Raw genomic sequence first — 22,161 nt, 5'->3', positions numbered from 1 at the left:
TTCAGTTGGCGACCCTCAAGATCGTGGGTTCGAGGACAGACTCTCCTGAGATTTCTTTTTTTTTTCACATCCAATTTTTGCACATTTCCTTTTGGCCCACCCTTTTTTTTCTCATTAAGGTATCACATTGGACCAGACTTGGACCCGAGTGAACTCACCTTTTCATGGTAGGCAATCCATTCAACCTAAACCTAGACCATTAACAATAATCTGTAAAAAATTATACATTAAAATCATGGAATAGGACTAGCAGTTTTCTAAATACACATTTTTGGCTTTGAAATTTGTTCAAACTCAAATTTTGTCAGCTGACACTGAATTCAGCTTTCCGGTTACGATCGATTACGTTCGGTAATCGTTTATATGTGTTTTCATAAGGCAAAACAGAACAGCTGACACGTTTTCCTACATTTACGGTATGTTTACGAGAGCAAAACCAGGCCTTAAGCTTAATTTTTTTCTTTATGATTCAGGAATCCCGTTAAGGAATTTTTATATAAAGACAGCATCGATAGTTTGTAGTTTTGCTTTTTCGGCTAAAAATCATGCAGCCAAGATCCTTCAATGAAGGAAAAAATCTTTAATCGATAATCCCAACATTCTATATTTTCGATATTTTTAATAATAAATATCGATAGTATCGATACTATCATTAACTTCCCCTTACGTATTTTTCAAACGAAAATGAGAAGTTAAAATCTGGAGATCGATTTATATAGATCTCTCAGAACGAATAAAATCAGTTGGAAGTCATGAGGAAATTATTTCAAAAAAATGTTTGCCTAACCGAATGACAATTGCGCCAATTGCTCCATAGGTGCAATGTATCTTGAAGGATACATTCAGTGTCGGATAAGTCATTCTTGTTAAATTTTGGAAAAAAAAATTTGGCTATAGCATGGGGCGGTTTATACCCCCACTGTGTTAATTGCTTTAATTTTTGATATAGAAATTTGATATTTTTTGTATCACGGCAAGTAATTGGTTTAAAGGCATACGTTGAACATATTTTTAATTGTACGAATCAAATCAAGAGATTATATTATGTTCCCTTCCACACATATGTAATGCGAAAAACAGTGCGAATGAGTCAAATATCCCAGTGAGCAATTTTTGCCGAGTTCGTTACGAATTCGGACAGAATCTCTGCACAAGTTTCCGATTCTGATTCCGAATTTGTTGCGAAATCGTAACGAAAGTTGTATGGGCGGTTTACACGAATTCTGAAAGTTTTGTCAGGTGAAATTCGGAATTAGCATCAGAATTGCGTAACGAATTCTTTAAGAATTTGTTAGAAAACTCAAAGGAAATTCTGAGGGAAAATTTGAAATTGCTCAATTATTTCTGATGTTTTGTTAGATTTTCGTGACGATTTCAGACAAAACTCTAAAGGAACATTCGAAATTGACCAGAGAATGGAAACATTTTCTGATGTTTGATCCGAAATTCCAAACAGTTTCGGACGTTCCATGGGAAAATCTGAATTTCTCGTGTTTTGTCAAAATTTTACCCGAAAAGTTAACTGTGATCTAAAAAAACGTTCGAAGAAATACCGAACCCTCTGTAAAATTTGGGAGGTTTTTTAGAAAATAATCAGATATTCTCAACATATTCAAACATATAGTCCGAATATTTTTTGAATTTCTTATTTTTATCTAGAAGAAATCTTCTAAGTATTTTCGAATGTATGTTTAGAAAATAATCAGAAAATCTTAAATTTTTCCCTCAAATTTATTTTTTAATTTGTTTGTTTAGAATAAAATAACAAAAAACAAAAAAAAAATACATTAAATATAATTATTTTTTTATTTTACACTTTAATTTTAATTCCACAATAAAACTTCCAACTTTACTGCTCGACTGCTTCTAATGGACTAAAAAAAGCAAACAAAACCGGTAAACACAAAATTTGCCACGTGCAAACCGTTGCAAAACGAAAGCAAACAAAATCGGTATAGAAACCAAAAATAATCTAGTGCGAAAATGTGCAGAGATTCTGAAAAAACTCTCAGCTGATGCTCGGAAATACGAAAAATTACGAAACAACAAATTCTTTATGATTATGTGCAGAATTTCTGCAGGTACAAACCCAATCGGCATACAAAAAATTTACCAAGTCCGAGAATGCGCAGAGATTCTGAAAAACTCTAAGCTAATGCTCAGAAATACGAAAAAATACGACGAAACAATAAATTCCCCTACGAGTATGTGCAGAATATTTGCAGATTTTCGGTTATAACCACAATAAAATGTGCAAGAATGATCGAAAGAAAACTGGCCGAAAATAGGATAAATTTCTAAGGGAAATTTTGAGAAATCGGCAAATTTTCTTATAAAAGATCAGAAAACTTCGGGAAAAACGCTGACTTTAGAACGCTCGGCAAAAATTGCTCACTGGTTATATATATAGATTCTATCACATAATGACACAATGTGGTGTGGCTAGACAAAAAAAGAAACATTGGAAGAAGTGTGGTATCCATCTCTACATAAAATGTAATTTTTTTTGTTTTATAATTTTAAAGTTAAACAAATTTATTGCGAAAAGTTTTGCCGTATGTGAACAAATAGAATGAATAATTGCCAAACGTAACAAATTGGAGGACATTGTAGAATGTAAACATGGAATTTATAAATATGTACATATTATTAATATTATCTTATTTTAATATTTTCTTATCCATATAGAGATTATATTGACTTGGGCGCTGAGGATGGAAGATAACACATGTAGATCTAGACTTCGTGGTATTCCACGCAAAATGCTAAGATTGGTATTTATTACGATTCATTTTAAATATGTATATATATAAATTATATTGTTTATAATACTCTTTACAGATAAGCTCAATATGGAATCGACAATGTTTCTTTTTTTAGAAACCTTTGTCCATTAAGAAATAATATAAATATTTTTGGGCATTATTTGTCATGTTTTATACACAACTATCTGAACCGTGGAGGCCACCGTGGCGCAGAGGTTAGCATGTCCGCCTATGACGCCGAACGCCTGGATTCAAATCCCGGCGTGAACATCTACAAAATTTTCAGCGGTGGTTATCTCCTTACTAATGCTGGCTACATTTGCAAGGTATCCTGCCATGCAAAAACTTCTCTACTAAAAGGTGTCGGTATGCGGCACGCCGTTCGGACTCGGCATAAAAAAGGAGGCCCCTGATCATTGAGCTTTAACTTTAATCACTGATATGAGAGAAGTATCCCCTGTTCCTTAATGGAATGTTCATGGGAAATTAAGTAAGTAAGTAAGCTGAACCGGGCTCGCTCCGCTGTGCCTTCTTTTACTTTATATGGAACAAAATTATCCTTTGCATATTTATTTTCGACAATTATTGGGTTGCCCAAAAAGTAATTGTGGATTTTTCATATAGTCGGCGTTGACAAATTTTTTCACAGCTTGTGACTCTGTAATTGCATTCTTTCTTCTGTCAGTTATCAGCTGTTACTTTTAGCTTGCTTTAGAAAAAAAGTGTAAAAAAAGTATATTTGATTAAAGTTCATTCTAAGATTTATTAAAAATGAATTTACTTTCTTTTAAAAAATCCGCAATTACTTTTTGGGCAACCCAATAAAAAGATTAGTGTCAAATACCATTCTTCGAAAATAGTATATGTATATCGCTTGTATAACAATAGAAATGCCTTTATCTGAATCCCTTATGATCTTTATTGATCTCCGAATTTGGTTTTAGGGTCATCTAAGTTTGGATGTTAGATGTACTCCATTCTTAAAAGACTATATTTGAGTCCGGTATTCTCATGGGAATTTTGGGAGTGGGAAGGCCCGCAGGATGGTGGTTAGAGGGTTTAGAGTGTGGTCCTGAAAGAGGGTATGAATTTCGTGCTCATGATCGGTAAATACGTATGTCCGATTTAGCGTTTTTTTCGGATTTGAAGTTGTCCCCCAGACACTTAGCCCTGAAAAAAATATTAACATCGTGTTGTACTCTAATATACCATACCATTTATTTAAACCCCATATTGCCATTGGTTTGAGAGAAGTTTATGGGATGAGGCGTCACACCAACACTTGGTCCCAAAATTGGTTATCAAATTCGTTTTCAAATCTCAAATACCTTTCATTTGAGCCACATATTGCCATGGTCGGTAAATTTTTACTCTTTGTTGGGTGTTTTGGTGAAGGGACGGTGCCCCAAAAACATGGTCCCACATTCGTATTCTACTCCCAAATAACTTTATTTAAGCCCCATATTGCGGTGGTCAGTAAGTAACTGCTGTTTGTTTTGAGGGAAGGAGTAGAACCCAGAAAATTGGTCGCGGAAGTGGGTGTCAATTTCATGCTCTACCCCCAATACCCTTCATTTAAGCATCACACTGACATGGTCGGTAAATATGTCCAATTTAGGTGTGTTTTGGGGAGTGGGGTGGTCCCCCAAATACTTAGCCATGAAAAAAAAAACAGCAGCGTGCTCTTCTGTCAAATATAATTTTTTATTTGAACCCGACATTACCCGTTCCCTCGAAATTGGATATCAAATTTGTTTCCTGATCTCATATACCTTTCATTTAAACACCCTTCTGCAAAAGTCAGCAAATATTTCCGGTTTGGGGTATGGGCACTAAAAACTATAACTATCGAGATCCACTCTCTTTAAGACTCAAATTGTCATGGTGAGCAAATACGTCCTATTTGGGGGTTATTGAGAGGGTGGGACGTCCCCAAAACAGTTGGTCCCGAATGTTGACTTAAGATTCGTGGTCTACCCCCAATAACCTTTCATTTTAGCTGATATTTGGGGATGGGGCTGCCAATCACCGAATTGGCTCTGAAAATATCTATCAGATTCGTGTTCTACTCCAAAATATCTCTTAATTGAGCACCATATTGCAAATGTCAGCAAAAACGTCGTATTTAGGTGGTGTTATGGGGGTGGGGTGGCACCATAGACACTTTTCCCGAATATTGACATTAGATTCGTGCTTTACTCCCAAAGACCTTTCATTTGAGTCCTATTTGGAGGTGTTTGGGGCGGCCCTCCTAGGTACCCCATCCGAAATTTAGATACCAAATTTTGGTTTTTAGGTTAGTATAAGAGGACACACAAAATTTCGCTTTAATCACACCAACCATCTCCGAGATCTGGCGTTTTTGAAAATTAGGATAAGGAGGAGGGTCCATCCCCCTGCAGATATCAAAAAATATAGTACCCTATTTTCACCACGGGATCATTATGCACCATCAGTGAACATTTCAAGAAAATCGGTTCAGCCGTTTTTAACGTTTATACGGAATAGACAAACATACAGACTAACAAACACAAACTCATTTTTATATATAAGATTTAATCTAATAAATTTAAGTTTTTTATTAATGTAAAAAATATCAATTAATTTTTTTATTTAAAAACTTAATTTAAAAGAAATGGCAAATTTCAAATGAATGGTTTATTGAGTTAATAACCACTTTAATTGGATTTTTGAGCTTATCATAAATCGAAATTGCAAAATTGTTAATCAATAATACAAATTCCTTTATAGGTCCGATTTCAGCAATTTTTTTAATTGAATGTACAAATTTCGTAATTGAATAAAGTTTTTAAATTTTTTTTGTATAACCTACTTGAACTCTACGCTTTTTAGACATACTATGCATGAATGTTCTTTTTTATATAAGTAACTATAAAAGTACTAGATATCACATTTTCGTCCAAAATAATGTTCTTTTTATATACGAAACTATAAAAATTAACAACTTTTAAATTGTCATGAACAATTGAAATTAAATGTATTGTTGATGTGGCAAACTGAAAACACTTAAACAATTGTTTGATGAATATAGTTTTTTTGTTTATATATCACAAAATAGATATGTTTTTTGCCACTTCAGGATTTTAAACTTTTGTTATACATATTTTAGGACTCTTTGCTTAAGTGGCCTATCAAAGGAACAAATGACCGACATAGTTCAATAAGAAAAATCACTATGTGTTTTATAAGAATTACGTATCTTAGCAATCAGTCATCTAATATTTCTTTTTGCTTGAATTTGGTTTTGTGACCAAGTATACCTTCACAAAAAGGTACTCTGATCAGCAGTATGCTTTTGCATTATTTACAAATAAACTTATCTTATGAATATGAAATTCGAGATTTGGACAATTTATTTATGCAAACACCACCACCATATTTTCACTTAACAAACAAATAACAATTTTAGAACATGAATGTATCATCGTTCAAATATAAACACTATGGTCCTAAACGAAATGACATTTAAAATTGGAAATTTAAATAATTTGTGAAGTATGAGATTGTTTAGTTCCAGATTTCCATACTTTTAAACAAACCCCATTTTTTGTATCCTCTTTTTGTTTTTCTTTCTTTTTCTCTTCTCGCACAGACCCAAAGTCTGTAAACATTTCACAAATCTATTTGCCGTAACAATTATCACATTTTTTGCATGACATTCATTTGTAATGAAGAATGAATGGGAACGATACTTGTCGTCGTTGCTTACTACGTTGTTGACGTAGATGAGTACACTGTGAAAAATTCTGGGAAATTCAGTATTTACATTTTTATAAAAATCATGCAGGCTTAAGTGGGGCCTGACCCCCCAAGATGGCTCTACGGGAGCGCGATTAGACCAATACCAATTTACACCTCGGCAGAGTAGTTGACGACAATAGAGTAAAATTAGAACATAAGGAGGTTACAACAGGTTCAGAAAACGTGATGTCTAAGCAAAGGCGAGGAGATGTGAACCACACCACTACTAATTCACTTAAGACTATCTTAGATATCTGATCCATAGACATACGAATTAAGTAGCCACTTCGGTTATGAAACTTAAAGCGATGAGGAAGTGGACAGAATATAGAAGCAGATCGGATCATGGCGGAATTACCGAGGCGCCGATGGGAAAATTAGCTAAAGTTAAAGAGGTTTGGTTCGAATACCTGAGACAGCACTTGAGACGAATAAGGGTATCAGATGAAAGGTATTGGAGAGTAAATACGAATATGGTATAAATTTGATTCTAGGTACCCAGCTCGCCACCCCAACCCCAAAACTCTCCCAAACAGCCATATTGGACGTTCATGTCAATATGGAACTGAAATGAAAGGTATTCGGGAGTAGATTACGAATTTAGCAAAAAAAATTAAGTCCATGTAGTTGGTGGTGTCCCCACCCCAAAAAATTCCCCAAATGGGCATATTAGCCAGGCTATATGGGAATCAAATGAAAGCAATTTGGGAGTAGGTTAGTAAATGCAATGCAAATTTGTCCATGAACATTCCATTGAGGAACTGGGGCAAACTTCTCACTGAGTGCTGTCAATTTTAAGCTCAATGATAGGTTAAGTTAGGTTTATGTGGCTGTCTGGCATCAGACTCACTTAGACGTTTTCGCCTATTGTGATACCACAGGAACAGAAGAAGGAATATGCCTTCAAGTTCCTACCGTTAAAAAGCGCAACAACTTGCGAATGTTCACATCCGCCAAATCAGGCAGGTTTTCTCAGAAACGAAAACCTAAAGTTGAACTCTTTCTGACTGCTAAAGCTCAATCCTTTTTGTTAATCGTAAATACGGCGTGCCGCAGAGCAACACTTCTTTGGGGAGAGATTTTTACACGGCAAAATGTCGCCAGTATTAGGCGGGGATAACCACCGCTGATTTGAAACCATGCGTTAAGCGTCATAGGTGGACTTGCTAAGTTATGCGCTACGGTGGCCTCCGATTAGGAAACTAACATTACAATTTTTGTAAAGAGTATTTAGGTGACGCTTAACCTCCCTAAAACATCTCAAATAGGTTTTGTGACCCATCATGACAAAATGGAATTAAAATGTAAGGTATTTTAGAGTAGAAAAGGAATCCAGTTTTAGGGCCAAGTGTTTGTGGGGTTTATGTGGTTAAATGAAATGTTTTTGGAAGTAAAGAACGAATTTGATACCTATTTTTAGGGCAAAGTGGCGGAGTGCCACACTCAGCCCCAAAACGCCCTCCAATCCGACCATGGCAATTTTGGGCTTAAATGAAAGGAATTTGGAAGTAGAGCACGAATTTGACATCCATATTTGGGCGGAATGTCTGAGGTACCATCCCACTTTCAAAAAGCATTCCCCGTCAAATGGATATATAGACCAATCACGAAAAAATAGGGCAGCAATGAAACAGGACTTTTGTTGCTAGTTGTATGTAAAAAAAACGTTCACCGAATTTTTCCGGTGTATTTTTATTTTTTGTGTTTTTTTCGTGTCTGTAACAAAAACAGAAAATATAACGACAGGTCTGCTCTTACATTCCATCGCCGTGTGTTTAAACCATTTAAACGCTATTTTTTCATTTTTGAGGTTGCTGGTTGTATGTCTGCCTTTTGCCACAATTGTCGATTGGATGGAAGGTAGTAGTAGTTGTAGTAGTCGTGGTAGAGGTAGTTTCCCTTTGTTATGACCTTGTTATTATTATTGTTAACGAACAATTGTCAACAACAGCATGTGTTTAGTGCTCATGCAAATGACTGACTCGACTATAAAGACACTCTATACCAAAAGAGAGTTGTGGATGATGACAACTCTACAAGTAATTGGACAACTTAAATGAACCATAAACTGCTCACAAAGCTTGACATATAAAAAAACACCAATTAATTACTAAATATGATATTAACCGAAAGTGTGTTTACACCTGGAAGTTAGCCTAAAAAGTTCTGATAAAAGCTGATGAATTTGCCACACTTCATGACGTAGATGCTTAAATACCACTTCTGGTAAACCATCGGTTCTTGCGGCTTTGTCATTCTTTCTTAGGCTTTTTGCCCAAGCTAGGCTGTGATTACTCAATGTCACTATCTGATAATAAATCTGTGGTAGCTGTGGAGGCCACCGAGCGCAGATGTTAGCATGTCCATCTATGACGCTGAACGCCTGAGTTCGAATCCTGGCGAGACTATTAGAAAAAATTTTGAGCGGTGATTTTCTCCTCCTAATGCTGGCAAGAATTGTAAGGTACTATGACATGTAAAACTTTTCTCCAAGAGGTGTCGCACTACGGCACTCCGTCCGGACTCGGCTATAAAAAGGAGGCCCCTTATCATTGAGCTTAAACTTAAATTGGACTGCACTCATTGATATGTGAGAAGTTTGCCCCTGTTCCATAGAGGAAGTTGTAAAATTTCTATTTGGTAGCTTTGAAACGTCCATCTTGGATTTTCTTCCTAATAAAAACGTTTAATGGTTTTGAAACTTTCATTAACATTCACCATTACAAATTCTTTACGAACCATCATGTCTCTGTCAACCGCTACTTTCAGGGCATTGATCTAGAAATTAGTAAAGTGACCCTGGTGTAATTAAATACAAAAATGCGCCTTCGTTTACGTTCCTCAAGAAGATGCCTTTCTTTCACCACTAAATGCATTCATATTTTTCTATTATGCAGCATTTTTTCTGGGTAACAAGGTAGAAAAAAAAATAACAAAACAAAAACCGTATAGCACAAAGAAAGGAACAATGAAATGTGCATGCCCAAGAAATGGAACCACCAGCCAACCATAACATTCTTCTTTTTAACCCACATAATAAGACACGATTCAGTCATAGAAAAAAAAGTTATGCATTTTCAGATATTTAATAAGTCGTAGTAGGTACACATATTTCGAACAAAGATTTTACAAATAAACAGACAGGCAGAAACTGCGTTTTCCGTGTCTTATTTTCAGTTTTCATGCTTAATTCAAGAGGTTTATTCAACAAAAGATTAGTAGGTCACACGCTATGGCCGCTGGCCTCGCTACTAATGGCAGCCAAAAGAATAGTAAGAGATTCCAACATTCAGACATGTGTACACTTTCCCTAAAAATTAAATGTGTTAAATAATGGATGCGCCTAATGGAGGAGGAGTTTGTTCTAAACAAAGAGCTGACATGTGATAAATTCCAAAAAGCAATGCATGGAATTTAATTATTTAAAATTTCGGGCGGTTTAAAAATGATGTTACATATAATCATTTCACAAAATACAAAAATTTTACGACATCGTTGTGCCTATGGGTTTTAAATAATTTAAAAATTTTTAAATACAATTTTTAGAAAATCTTATATATAAAAATCAATTTGTGTTTGTTTGTTTGTCTGTTCCGCATAGAGTCAAAAACGGCTGAACCGATTTTTTTTTAAATTTTCACAGATGACGTATAATGAGCCGTGGTGAAAATAGATTACTACATTTTTGATATCGGAAAGGTGGGGGCGGACCCTCCCCCTTACCCTAATTTTCAGGAAACGCCTGATCACGGAAATGGGTGGTGCGATTTAAACGAAATTTTGTGTGTCCTCTTATAGCAATCTAAAATCAAAATTTGGTATCCAAACTTCGGGTGGGGTGCCTAGGAGTGCTGCCCCACCCCCAAAACCCACCAAATATATATATATAGACCAATCACGACAATATGGTACACAAATGAAATGTATTTATGAGTAGAAAACGTATCCGATATCCAATTTTAGGCCCTCCAACCTAGTCCCCAAAAACACCCCTAAATCGGGCATAATTATCGACCATGGCAATATGGTGCTCAAATAATAGGTATTTGAGAGTAGAATATGAGTCTAATATCCATATTTTGGACCAAGGGTTTGGGGGGGCCGCCTCTCCCCAAAAACAGATCTCCCCCAGATCGGTGTATTTAGCAGCTATATGCAAATATGATGGGACCATCACCATATTCGGAAAGAATGTGCAGGGGTATAATACAACTCACCGTCGTAAATATTAGCAAAATCGTGGTTTTTCAAACATCTTCTAGCTCGAGATTATATTCAATGTTTTCTATTTAAAGAATAACATAACAAAGAACTTATAAAGGGTGATTTTTTTGAGGTTAGGATTTTCATGCATTAGTATTTGACAGATCACGTGAGATTTCAGACATGGTGTCAAAGAGAAAGATGCTCAGTATGCTTTGACATTTCATCATGAATAGACTTACTAACGAGCAACGCTTGCAAATCATTGAATTTTATTACCAAAATCAGTGTTCGGTTCGAAATGTGTTCATTCACCGTAACGTTGCGTCCAACAGCATCTTTGAAAAAATACGGTCCAATGATTCCACCAGCGTACAAACCACACCAAACAGTGCATTTTTCGGGATGCATGGGCAGTTCTTGAACGGCTTCTGGTTGCTCTTCACTCCAAATGCGGCAATTTTGCTTATTTACGTAGCCATTCAACCAGAAATGAGCCTCATCGCTGAACAAAATTTGTCAAAATTTGAACACATTTCGAACCGAACACTGATTTTGGTAATAAAATTCAATGATTTGCAAGCGTTGCTCGTTAGTAAGTCTATTCATGATGAAATGTCAAAGCATACTGAGCATCTTTCTCTTTGACACCATGTCTGAAATCCCACGTGATCTGTCAAATACTAATGCATGAAAATCCTAACCTCAAAAAAATCACCCTTTAAAAGTTGGGCAAGTGTGTGTTATTAGACAAAAGACTTTGACTGGCTTGATGCATCAAAATTTTTGATACAACAAGTATCTTCATCAACACCACTGTCAAATTGATTAAGATGCCCTACATACCCAAAGACTATTGAATACGATGTGGGTATGTGGGGCACCTTAATCAATTTGAAAAAGGTGTTTATGAAGATACATGGCGTATCAAAAATCATGATCCACCAAGCCAGTTAAACTGTTTTGAATAATAACACACACTTGATCAAATTTTAGTTCTTTGCTATGCTATTCTTTGAATAAAAAGCATTGAATATGATCTCGGACTAGAAAATGTTCGAAAAATCACGAAAAGATTTTAAAGATCAAAATAAAAGAAGGCAAACAGACATGAGCAAAATCGCATAATAAATAGACAATTTATGGGAGAAAGACAAATAATCGAAATATATGGTAGCTATACCCAAATATGTTCAGACACGAAGTGCCAACACAATTCACAGTCTCAAATTTCAGCGAAATCAGATAGTAATAAAGGGTTTCAAGACAACTCACTGTGTCAAATTTCAGCCAAATCGGGTATTAAATGTCTCTCCTATGGGCCTTAGACCAGAAATCAGGAGATTGATTCGTGCGAGAAGTTTCAGCTCAATAACTATATACTGTTGATAGATTATCACAGGCGGCCGGACATGGCTAAATCGTCTTAGAATTTTACCACGATCAACATTATATTAACTTTATATATTAAAATGGATATTCGAACTGTAACAAACGGAATGACAAAATAAATATACACCCATTCTTCGGTGGTGAGTATGAAAATACACTTTTGACGAAAGTTTTTTTAAAAATAAAATTTCGAAGAAATTTTGTATAAAAATTTATTTTTGACAAGATTATTTACCAAATTAAATTTCAATGGAATTTTCTATAAAATTAAAATTTCGACAAACTTTTGTATATTAATAAAATTTTATTAAAAAAATAAATTTCGACGAATTTAGAAAAAAAAAACAAATAAAAAGGCATTTAGTCCCGCCGGGCCAAACTTTGGATAACCACCACCTCGGGTATATATGTAAACCCCATTTCGTCACAATCCGGCGAAAATTAGATAACTTAAGGACCCAAATTCGGCACGGACATTGAGTGGTCTAATATATATGTCACTTTTAAATTTTGTAGAACAAACGATTAGTCTTTATGGCAGATATATCCAATTATAAACTGTTCTTAACCATATTAAGATTCAGCAAAATCGGGAAATAAATAAAGCTTTTATGGGCTTCAGTCCCCTTACGGCAGATCGGTCTATATGACAGGTATATCTAAATATAGTCCAATCAGAACCATATTTAGGTTAGATGTTGGGAGGTCTTAACCTACTCACTTTTTCAAATTTCAGCGAAATCGGGTAATAAATAAAGCTTTTATGGGCTTCAGACCCCTTATCGGCAGATCGGTCTATATGGCAGCTATATCTACATAAAGTCCGATCTGAATCATATTTGGGTCGGTAGTCAGGAGGCTAAAAATAACTCACTGTTTCAAATTATAGCAAAATCGGTTAAAAAATAAAGCTTCTATAGGCTTCAGACCCTTTATCAGAAGATCGGTCTATATGGCAGCTATATATGAATATTGACCGACCTAATCCGTATTTAGGTCAGATTTCGGGAGGCTTAAAATAACCCACCGTTGCAAATTTCAGCGAAATCGCATAGGGTTATAAATTAAGCTTCTATGGTCTTCAGACCTTTTATCGGAAGATCGGTCTATATGGTAGCTATATCCGATCTGAAGCCTTATATTACTCACTGTTTCAAATTTCAACAAAATCGGTTGAAAAATAAAGTTTTTATGGGCATTGGAACCTCTATCGGAAAAATCGGTCTATATAGAAGCTATATTCAAATATGGTTTGATTTGTCCCATTTAAGAACTTAACCAGAGTGCATCAAAAAGACGTATCTGTGCCAAACTGCAGCTCAATATCTCAATTTTTGAAGGCTATAGAGTGATTATAACAGACTGACGGACAGACGGACGGACACACGGACATCGTTAAATCGTCTTAGAATTTTACGACGATCCAAACTATATATATACTTTGTAGGGTCGAAAATTGATATATCGATGTGTTACAAACGGCATGACTAAATGAATATACCCCCTATCCTACGGTGGTGGGTATAAAAATTAATATGTCGATTATGGTGCAACCAAACTTCAGTTGAGTTGCCAATGGGCAAAATTGTACAGAAGTGTCCATTTCTGCATTGAAATGCATACATTTTTATACCCTCCACCATAGGATGGGGGTGTACTAATTTCGCCATGTCCGTTTGTCTGTCTGTCGAAAGTACGCTAACTTTTGAAGGAGTAGAGCTAGCGGCTTGAAATTTTGCACAATTACTTCTTATTAGTGTAGGTCAGTTGGGATTGTAAATGGGCCAAATCGGTACATGTTTTGAAATAGCTGTCATATAAATCGATCTTGGGTCTTTACTTCTTGAGCCTCTAGAGGGCGCAATTCTCGTCCAATTTGACTGAAATTTTTCAAAAAGTGTTATCACTTTCAACAACTGTGCTGAGTATGATTTAAATAGGTCCATAACCTGATATAGCTGCCATATAAATCGATCTTGGGTCTTGAGCTTTTAGAAGGCGGAATTCTTATCCGATTTGACTGAAATTGTGCACATAGTGTTTTGATACCACTTCCAACAACTGTGCGAAGTATGGTCCAAATCGGTCTATAACCTGATATAGCTGCCATATAAACCGATCATGGGCCTTGACTTCTTCCTCTTCCTCTAGAGAGCGCAATTCTCATCGGACAGATCACAACACATCGACATCATGGCACAAATTTTGTACAACTGCTCCTCCCATGGCCTTCAACATACGTGAGCAATATGGTCAGAATCGATCTATAGCTTGATACAGCTCCCATATAAACCGATCTCCCGATTTTGCTTCTTGAGTCAGAAATCGGTTTATAACTTGATATAGCTCCTTCTCTGTCCATATTCATTATCCTTTGTTTGCCTAAAAACAGATACTGCGCAAAGAACTCGACAGATGCGGCCGAAATTAGCACGCTCTTACTTGTTACAGTTTATTAAGTAGTTCAGCGTTCAAAACACTTATATCGAATGAAACTGACAAAAAGTTTCAACTTTATACCAATTTTTATTTAATGATTTTATATCCTGGCAAGGCAATCATAGTTGCGTTGCCATTCATAATATCTATCCATAATCCCCTAATTTTGATTTGGGTTCCTCAAAATAAATAAAATTTCGTTGGAATATTTTTGCAAAACAACAGCTTTGACGAAATTTGTTAGCAAAAAATTTTTCAAAAATTTCGAAAAATTTTCCATAAAAAATAAGTCAATTTTTTTTTGAAGAAAAAATTCACTTGTTATCCTTGCAAGAGGAAATATTTTTATCGCAATCGGACTCAACAAAAAAAGTTCAATACACGTTGAAGATTTTTCAATGACCTTTTTTGTTGTCTGTTGTGTATGTGTGATTGCTCTTCCCCAGACGAGCTCATCCATTATAAACAAAAACATGTATTTCGAAATTCTGTGGAAAATTGTTTACCATTTACAAGGAGAGAGGTTGAATGACTCTAGAGAGAAGAAAAAAAAGGCCTTCTCTCCAGTATAATGTACAAAAAATCCATAACTATGTATGTTTTGTACATACATACGTACAATGAACCCAGATATTAATGGTCTAGTTTTCAGACAGACAACAAGTGCACAAACAATTTTCAATAGCAAAAAACTATTCAATTATACACAAAATTCACTCAATTCATTGGTCGCAATGTAATTCCCACCCGCATAGCATCACATCGCGTTATGACCATTTGACTTAAATGACTCATGCATTATTTATCGGTAAAAAAAAAACACAGCCAAGAAACAAGAAGGAGCATATCATTCTATTTTTCCACATTGTGACACATATTTTAAGTTCATGAAAAAAACATAAGACATGGGCAGGTTTTTGTAATTATACACAATTGACAAACATTCGAATTTGTCAGCCATAAAAATAAATATTAATTCCGGAAGAGGAACTTGAAAATGACAGCTGAAAGTAAAGTTGAAAAATTTTGGAAGACGTTTTCGCTGCTCTGACCAATTTTTCATGGAAATTTAATTTTACAATACCGCTTTTAGGTTTGCGTAAAATTAGACATTGCCTATGAAACCGCAGTATATGAACTAATGCAATTCTTTTGATTAAGGCAATAAGTCTTCTGAGGTTAGTCTACAAGTTTTTAGTTCTAAGAAGACCGGCCATAGGTGATTTTGGTTATTAAATGTGGAAGACATATATAGTTCAAGTTTTCTGCCAAAGTTGACATAATTCCACTATATTTCCACCAGATGGATGATAACATCATTCTGCAGGGTGAAGTAGCCCCTCGTTGAGGATCAATCTTTAACTATAAACCAAAATTTTAAATTCCCATCCTTTAAAAATCACTTTTGAACTTATTACTCAAGCCTGAATAGGACAATCTTTCTTTTTCCAAAATTGTTAAACCAAATTTGAACTTTTTTACAAATATATACAATACCATTTTTTCCATTTAATATTGTGGTATATATTATTTTCTTAAATTCTGCTTTTTGTAAATTAATATCACGGAAATGCTACCTCATTCATTTTAGCTTTACATTTACGTGTTTTACTTTTTCACAACAGTCATTAGACAGTTTTTATTTTTCCTCTAATTAATTCTAGCCAACCGTCGGCATTAATTTTGAATTTGTGGTTTTATGACATGGTAGTTAAGGAAGCACACAACTCCCAATCAACCTTTCTGCATGAGCAATGATTTAGATTTGAATTTTTAGGTAGCTATATAAATAATGACTCCAAAACAAAGAATATTGGGAATAGAATTTTTAACCCGACAACCCGATGTTCACTTATTTCTTCTGTGGTATCATGCAGGTAGTGTACTTAGTATATGAAAATTATATATTTTTCATTAATGACGAAAAGCGAAATTGCTACCCCTGTGCCAACCCCTGATGATGGTGTATAATTTATACCACCTAGTCAGAATAGGGCTTACAAAGCAGTAACCCAGTTGACAAACAATAGGACAGCAGGAGCCGATGGGTTACCAGTGGAAGTATTTGAAACAAAGGGCTATAAGTTGTTAAGACATTTGCGTCATCTACTGAGAAACAATACAAGCAAAAGCAAGAAGACTGTAGAACATCAGATCACAAAACTCGCATTCTTGCATATGATCTCCATTCTCTGCATTTCATGTTAAAAACGTTTAAGTTGCTTATAGGCCACAAGGAAAACGTCATTAACGCAACAGCCGCTTGCTTTATACCAACTGGTCGAATATCCCAAATGCGGCCCAATTTCTCGGCGCAGGCAGTGGTACTCGCAGACGAGCGTGATGGGATTCGTTGTATGGACCCCACTAACACCAGAATCAGCGAGCTGAATCTAGAAATAAACAGGGTAGTCAACAAACAAAAGTGGAATTTGTGGCTGGAACACTTGGAGCAATGTAACTTAGGCACCGGTTTAGGCAAGCTGTGGTCTACTGTTAAGACACTCTCGAACCCCGTTGGACGCGATGACAGGACCTCAGTCACTTTTGGCGAAGTAACCGTGACTGATCCGAAGAGATGCACCAGGTTGTTCAAACGTTAATTTATTGTGCATCCCGAGAGTGACAGGGCAAGGAGGAGAGCCATTCGCCGTATCCGTGGTCTCCGAGCCGATGGACAGTCATCACAATTAACCGTGTCATCCAAATCATCCAAGGCGTTGGGCCCCTACGGAATCTATACATTAAGTTTTGAAGAATCTGGATTTACCTGGAGTTAAAAACCTTACTACTGTCCTCAACCTATTTTTGACCAATCTTTTAGTTCCCGATGTCTGGAAAATTAGCAGAGTGATCCCGCTACTGAAGCCTGGAAAGAACTCGAGTTTGGGGGAGTCTTACACACCGATCTCCCTTCTCTCACCGACATTCTCGACATTTATGAGTGGAATTTAATAACATGTAACTGAAGCTTCTTGAAGTACAATAGCGTGTTAAAACAATTTTTCAAAATATAGAAACGAACCGATCGGTTCAACCGAAACGATTCGGGTACGAAGCTATGTTGTTGTTGTAGCAGTTGTTGTGTTCTATCTTTTGTCTGCTTCTTTCTGTTGTTCTATATCCAAATTCAGGTACTCTACGACTAAGGTGAGGTGTATCCAAATGGATCTAGGTCTGATTCGTGCGGACATGGGGCGCAATAAGTGACAATTCGTTTAAAGCGATGCGATGGAATCCCTACACTGATATTGATAAACCTGGATCTGCCACAAGTCAAGTACATTAGCAAGGTTCTCTACAAATGCAAATTATAAGGGGCCTTTTTAAAGCCGAGTTTGAACGGCGTGCCGCAATGCTACACCTCTTTGGAGAGAAGTTTTTTCATGGCCTCACGCAAATGTCGCCAGCATTAGGATAAGCACCGTTGAAAATTTGTTCTGATGTTCTCGCCAGTTGTTGTTATAGCAATGTGTTGTACACTAAGGTGACAGCCCTTTCGATGAAGGACTTCATCGAGTCAACCGGCTGCCATGGGATTGCCAGTGTTCGAACCCAGGCGTTCAGCATCAAAGGCAGACATGCTAACCTCAGCACTAGGGTGTCCTCCATATATAAGGCTATAGTTCCTGATATATGGAAAATGTGCTACTCAAGTCAGATAGGATTTGAGCAAGGGATAATCGTACAAAGCGATCTAATATACGACGCAAGATGGTAAGACGCTTGAGGCAGTGCTCCGGCCAAGCCTTGTTGAAGAATTTTCACGTGACGGGCATCAACATCTCAACCAGGTCAAGCCATGCCAGAGGACGGTCACCTTGGCTCTTGACTTATCGAAGATTTTTTATACCGTCTGTCATGCCATGTTTTTCTAGTACATCGCCTACACGTCCCTTCGGCCAGGTCTAATTTTTTGTGTGATCGCCAGTGTCGAAAACGTATAATATGCGGAACATTGTAGGATCCTGGCGTCAAGAGTCCCAAGTCGGTATTATTTGCTATAGGTTAAATGTGCATCTTTTCGATCTTGTGAGTTATTTCGTTACAAGGAGTTTAAAGATATATGCTATCAAAGGTGCAGCCACATTTGGCAACATTTATAAGCCTATGCACATAATACAGACATTTTTGAGGCCGAAATAGAAATAAGATGCGTTAGTCTATTGCCGGTCGCTCAGTAGTAATTTATGCGGTGCCTATGATTGACACTCCAGCTGAGCTACACGAAGTAAATAAGATCCATAGATTTCAGAATTCTGATCTGCGAACTGCGGGCGGACTGCCTTCTTAGATCTCATGTGGACCTCAATTAGGGGACAAATATCCTTCCTAACTTCCTGCGAAGACATTATTATATGTTGTCTAAGTAGTATCTACTGGACTTTTATCGAAGCCGCCATCCAATTCTCCTTTTGGAAGAAAACCATCGCCCCAGAGAAATTAGATTGTGTCTACATAACTTAGAGCGAGAGTTTAAGCGCAACAAGGGAAAATATTTCGATCAGGCGGCGTTTCAGTCAGGTCTATATGCCATTCACTTGGAAAAGGTAGCTAAAGCTATGAACAGCTAACGAGTGAATGCCGTTCTTGAGGCACCTGATGATGTAAGCCTTCCTCAGCAAACCATTTCTGGCTAAATCGCGTTCCGGCAGATGCATTTGAAGGGCTGGGATTTGTATGCTAAAGTTTTGTTTGATTGTCCCGCTTGTAACTGCCCAGCTAATTCTACTCGACTTAAAACAAGATAGCGTTCCTCGTGAATTTGCTATAGGTGAGGAAGGTCGTTCCGGTTTATAGAACCGATCACCCCGGGAACGTGATGACCATGTTGTTGTTGTCGTAGCCACATATTCATGTGGAGGTGGCGAACTTCGTCAAGCTCCTGTAGGTGAACAAGCTCGTTCCGGTCCAAAGGATCGATCGCCGCGGGAACAGGTTGCTATTTAAAGGCGCCAATAACCTGCCTTGTCATATCGAGCATCATAGGCACTATGTATTTGTGCAAGAGCCGGTGCCACCCGACCTCTCACCGAGACTCTCCGCTCGGTGAGTGGGAGGTCCGCGACTGCCGTTGTAGCATTCCACTATCCGCAACCTGTTGACGCGCCCTGTAGCTCGCAGCTAAGCTTCTCGTGATGGCAATGAACACCACACAGATCGGACCTCCATGTTCCGACCTGCTGACAGTTATCCTAACAGCTATTCCGTAATGGCCATTGGTTTTCTAAAGGCGCCAATAACTCGCCTAGTCATATTGGACATCACAATCCGCTGAATATCGCTGATTGTCCGCCACTGCATTTCCAGTTTCTCCGAATGGTGTATTCCACTATCCGCATCCTGGTAGATACCAGCTGAGCTTTTCATGATAACGATGAACATCACACAGATCGTATTGAAAGTTCCAGTCTGTGTGGTGCTAATAATTATCCCGTCCCGGACCGCAATTTGTGCATTGGTCTTATAGTTTAAACGAGTTTAGGATTCCGACTTCATTTTTTCCCTAATAACACACACCAAATTTGATTGGTTTTTTACTTTTCCCAATTTTCCATCACTTTTATGGGCAGCATTGGAACTATGACCAAAAATGTATAGAAATATTTTTGTTTGTTTGTATGTGTAGGTATGTATTATAGGCAACACAAGCGAGACTTACCTTCATTTCCGAACATACTCCATATTTTCGAGATCAATAAACCCATGATGGTGGAATTTTCTCAATTAAGTGCTGACTTGCTGAACTAAGTCTCTGCTTCGATGCCGCACCGCACACTAAACCAAATTGGTTGAAAAATAAAATTTTTGTGGCGCCAACACGATTTCTTTCCGTTTGCTCTGTTGTAATTTGATGTTAGTGGTTGCTGTTGTTATTATTCTTGTTGTTGTTGTTGCTCTTGATAAGTTTTCATGCACTTGATATTGTACAATTTTCGCGTAAAACGTGGGAAATCACTGTAATTTTTCTGTTTTTATTATTGTTGTCTGAATTTTGTCAGTCTAGTTTGGGGGGCTTCCGTTCACTAAAGCGCCAATACCAAAAAGTAAAAAAAAAAACAACTACAAAGATCACTCACTACTCACTCACTTGGTGTTTACTTTTGCTTGCCTCTGAAGCACCTTTGTTGGTGGGCAACTTACGAACAAACAAATAATGCTAAAAGTAACAAAAACAAACCATAAAACGATGGATGGCAGTGATGGCGATGGCGACTCTAACAATGACGACGAACTGTATTGGTAGCTGGCTTCAGGTTCGTATGTGTGTTCGCTTGAAACTTAAACGAAAAATTACGTAAATTAAGTTGATATTGTTGTAATCAAAAACACACAAAAAAATACCAAGAGACAAAAGAGCCAGCACACACACGCGCTTGCCACTCTCCCTGTACTACACACACCAATAACAAAAAGGTAAAACAAAATGATGACGGCGAGATATGGAGGATGATTTTATTACTGTTGCTTATTGCAATAATGCTTTGTTTTTGTTGTTGTGGTTTGGTGGGGAGCTTTATGGAGCAATAAGTAATACAGCACAACAAAATAGAAAATATGGTTATCGACGACACCACCTCACTCACTCACTCACTCAAGTAATAAATTATTTCCTTTTTTTAACACACAACTTTCACTTGTTTATATTTGCCATACTTTTTCGGTTTCTACTTTTTTTGACACAAAGAGGCATAAAAATGGATGGACATTTGTCAAAGAAAAAGGTAATCGAAAAATCCCACCAAGAACACTCACTCACACCAAAAAAAATTGAAGGAAAGATTACTGCGACGGATAGAATACAATCAATTTTATGGTATCGTAGACAATTTATCAGAGCATTGCTTAATTTTTCACAAAGAAGCTGTTTTCCGCTTTTTTACTTCCTATATGCCTTAGCCAGTAATTTTATGGAATGCTTTGCCATTTTTAGCCTTATTTTGTTATTGCAGTAATTTGTTCATTTTTTTTTGCATTGATAAATTTGCTTCCTTCACCACACATACACACAACCGTCACGTCATGCATGCACACTCCCAAACACACGTACACACTTCACAGTAGCTTTACTTAGGTTATTTTTATTTTTTATATCTGGTCAATCAAATGAAATCTAGTATAGAATTTTAATTAAATTAAAAAATCTAAAATTTTTTTCTTTTTTGAACCCTGGATAATATATGCAACGCACTTTTATCTTCTCTTACTATACAATTTGATACAAAAGTTATGCGAAAAAATAGTGTGCACGCACCACCGAGAGAAATACAAATACGAAATTGTCAACATGACACAAAGCAATTGTCTTTAGTTTGAGAGAAAGGGAGAGAGCGACTTTCAAATGACAGCTACCGAAAAGAGTAAATATAACAAAATTTTCCATTGTGAATGACCATTTTTGAACAGTGTTATACTTCAAGCGCAACCAAACCGAAAAGTGTTCCATTACTGATGTTGATGAGTGTTGCCAAATGCTTTGTGAAATCTAATTGCCCTTGGTAAAATAAAAAGAAGGTAGAGCTACTAGCACAACGAATAAAACCTTCTTTTAGGTCGGGTTTCTCGTAGAAAAAAATTAGTTAGTGAAAGCTAACCAGAA

The 22,161-nt window shown here is 36.7% G+C and overlaps 1 protein-coding gene across 8 annotated transcripts in view; it reads right to left on the bottom strand.

Annotated features, from left to right (window-relative positions):
- Nucleotides 1-21,853, bottom strand: part of LOC106085898 (ADP-ribosylation factor-like protein 5B) — a 60,093-nt gene extending 38,240 nt beyond the window's left edge. The window contains exons 1-2 of one of the 8 annotated variants that reach the window (XM_013250360.2): nt 21,754-21,853; nt 20,224-20,587 (exon numbers count right to left, since the gene is read on the bottom strand). In XM_013250360.2, the coding sequence (XP_013105814.1) occupies nt 20,224-20,269 (46 nt within the window). In that variant the 5' untranslated portion in view covers nt 20,270-20,587; nt 21,754-21,853. Of the gene's footprint in view, nt 1-20,223; nt 21,544-21,568; nt 21,723-21,753 lie in introns of those variants that run through there. The other 7 variants (XM_013250355.2, XM_013250362.2, XM_013250358.2 and 4 more) reach the window with 7 other exon arrangements.
- Nucleotides 21,854-22,161: the final 308 nt, after the last annotated feature.

This window comes from Stomoxys calcitrans, chromosome 4, assembly GCF_963082655.1.
Source record: "Stomoxys calcitrans chromosome 4, idStoCalc2.1, whole genome shotgun sequence".
Lineage (NCBI taxonomy): Eukaryota > Metazoa > Arthropoda > Insecta > Diptera > Muscidae > Stomoxys > Stomoxys calcitrans.
Note: the sequence above shows the minus strand (reverse complement) of the source record. Positions and strands in the feature narration are given on the sequence as shown.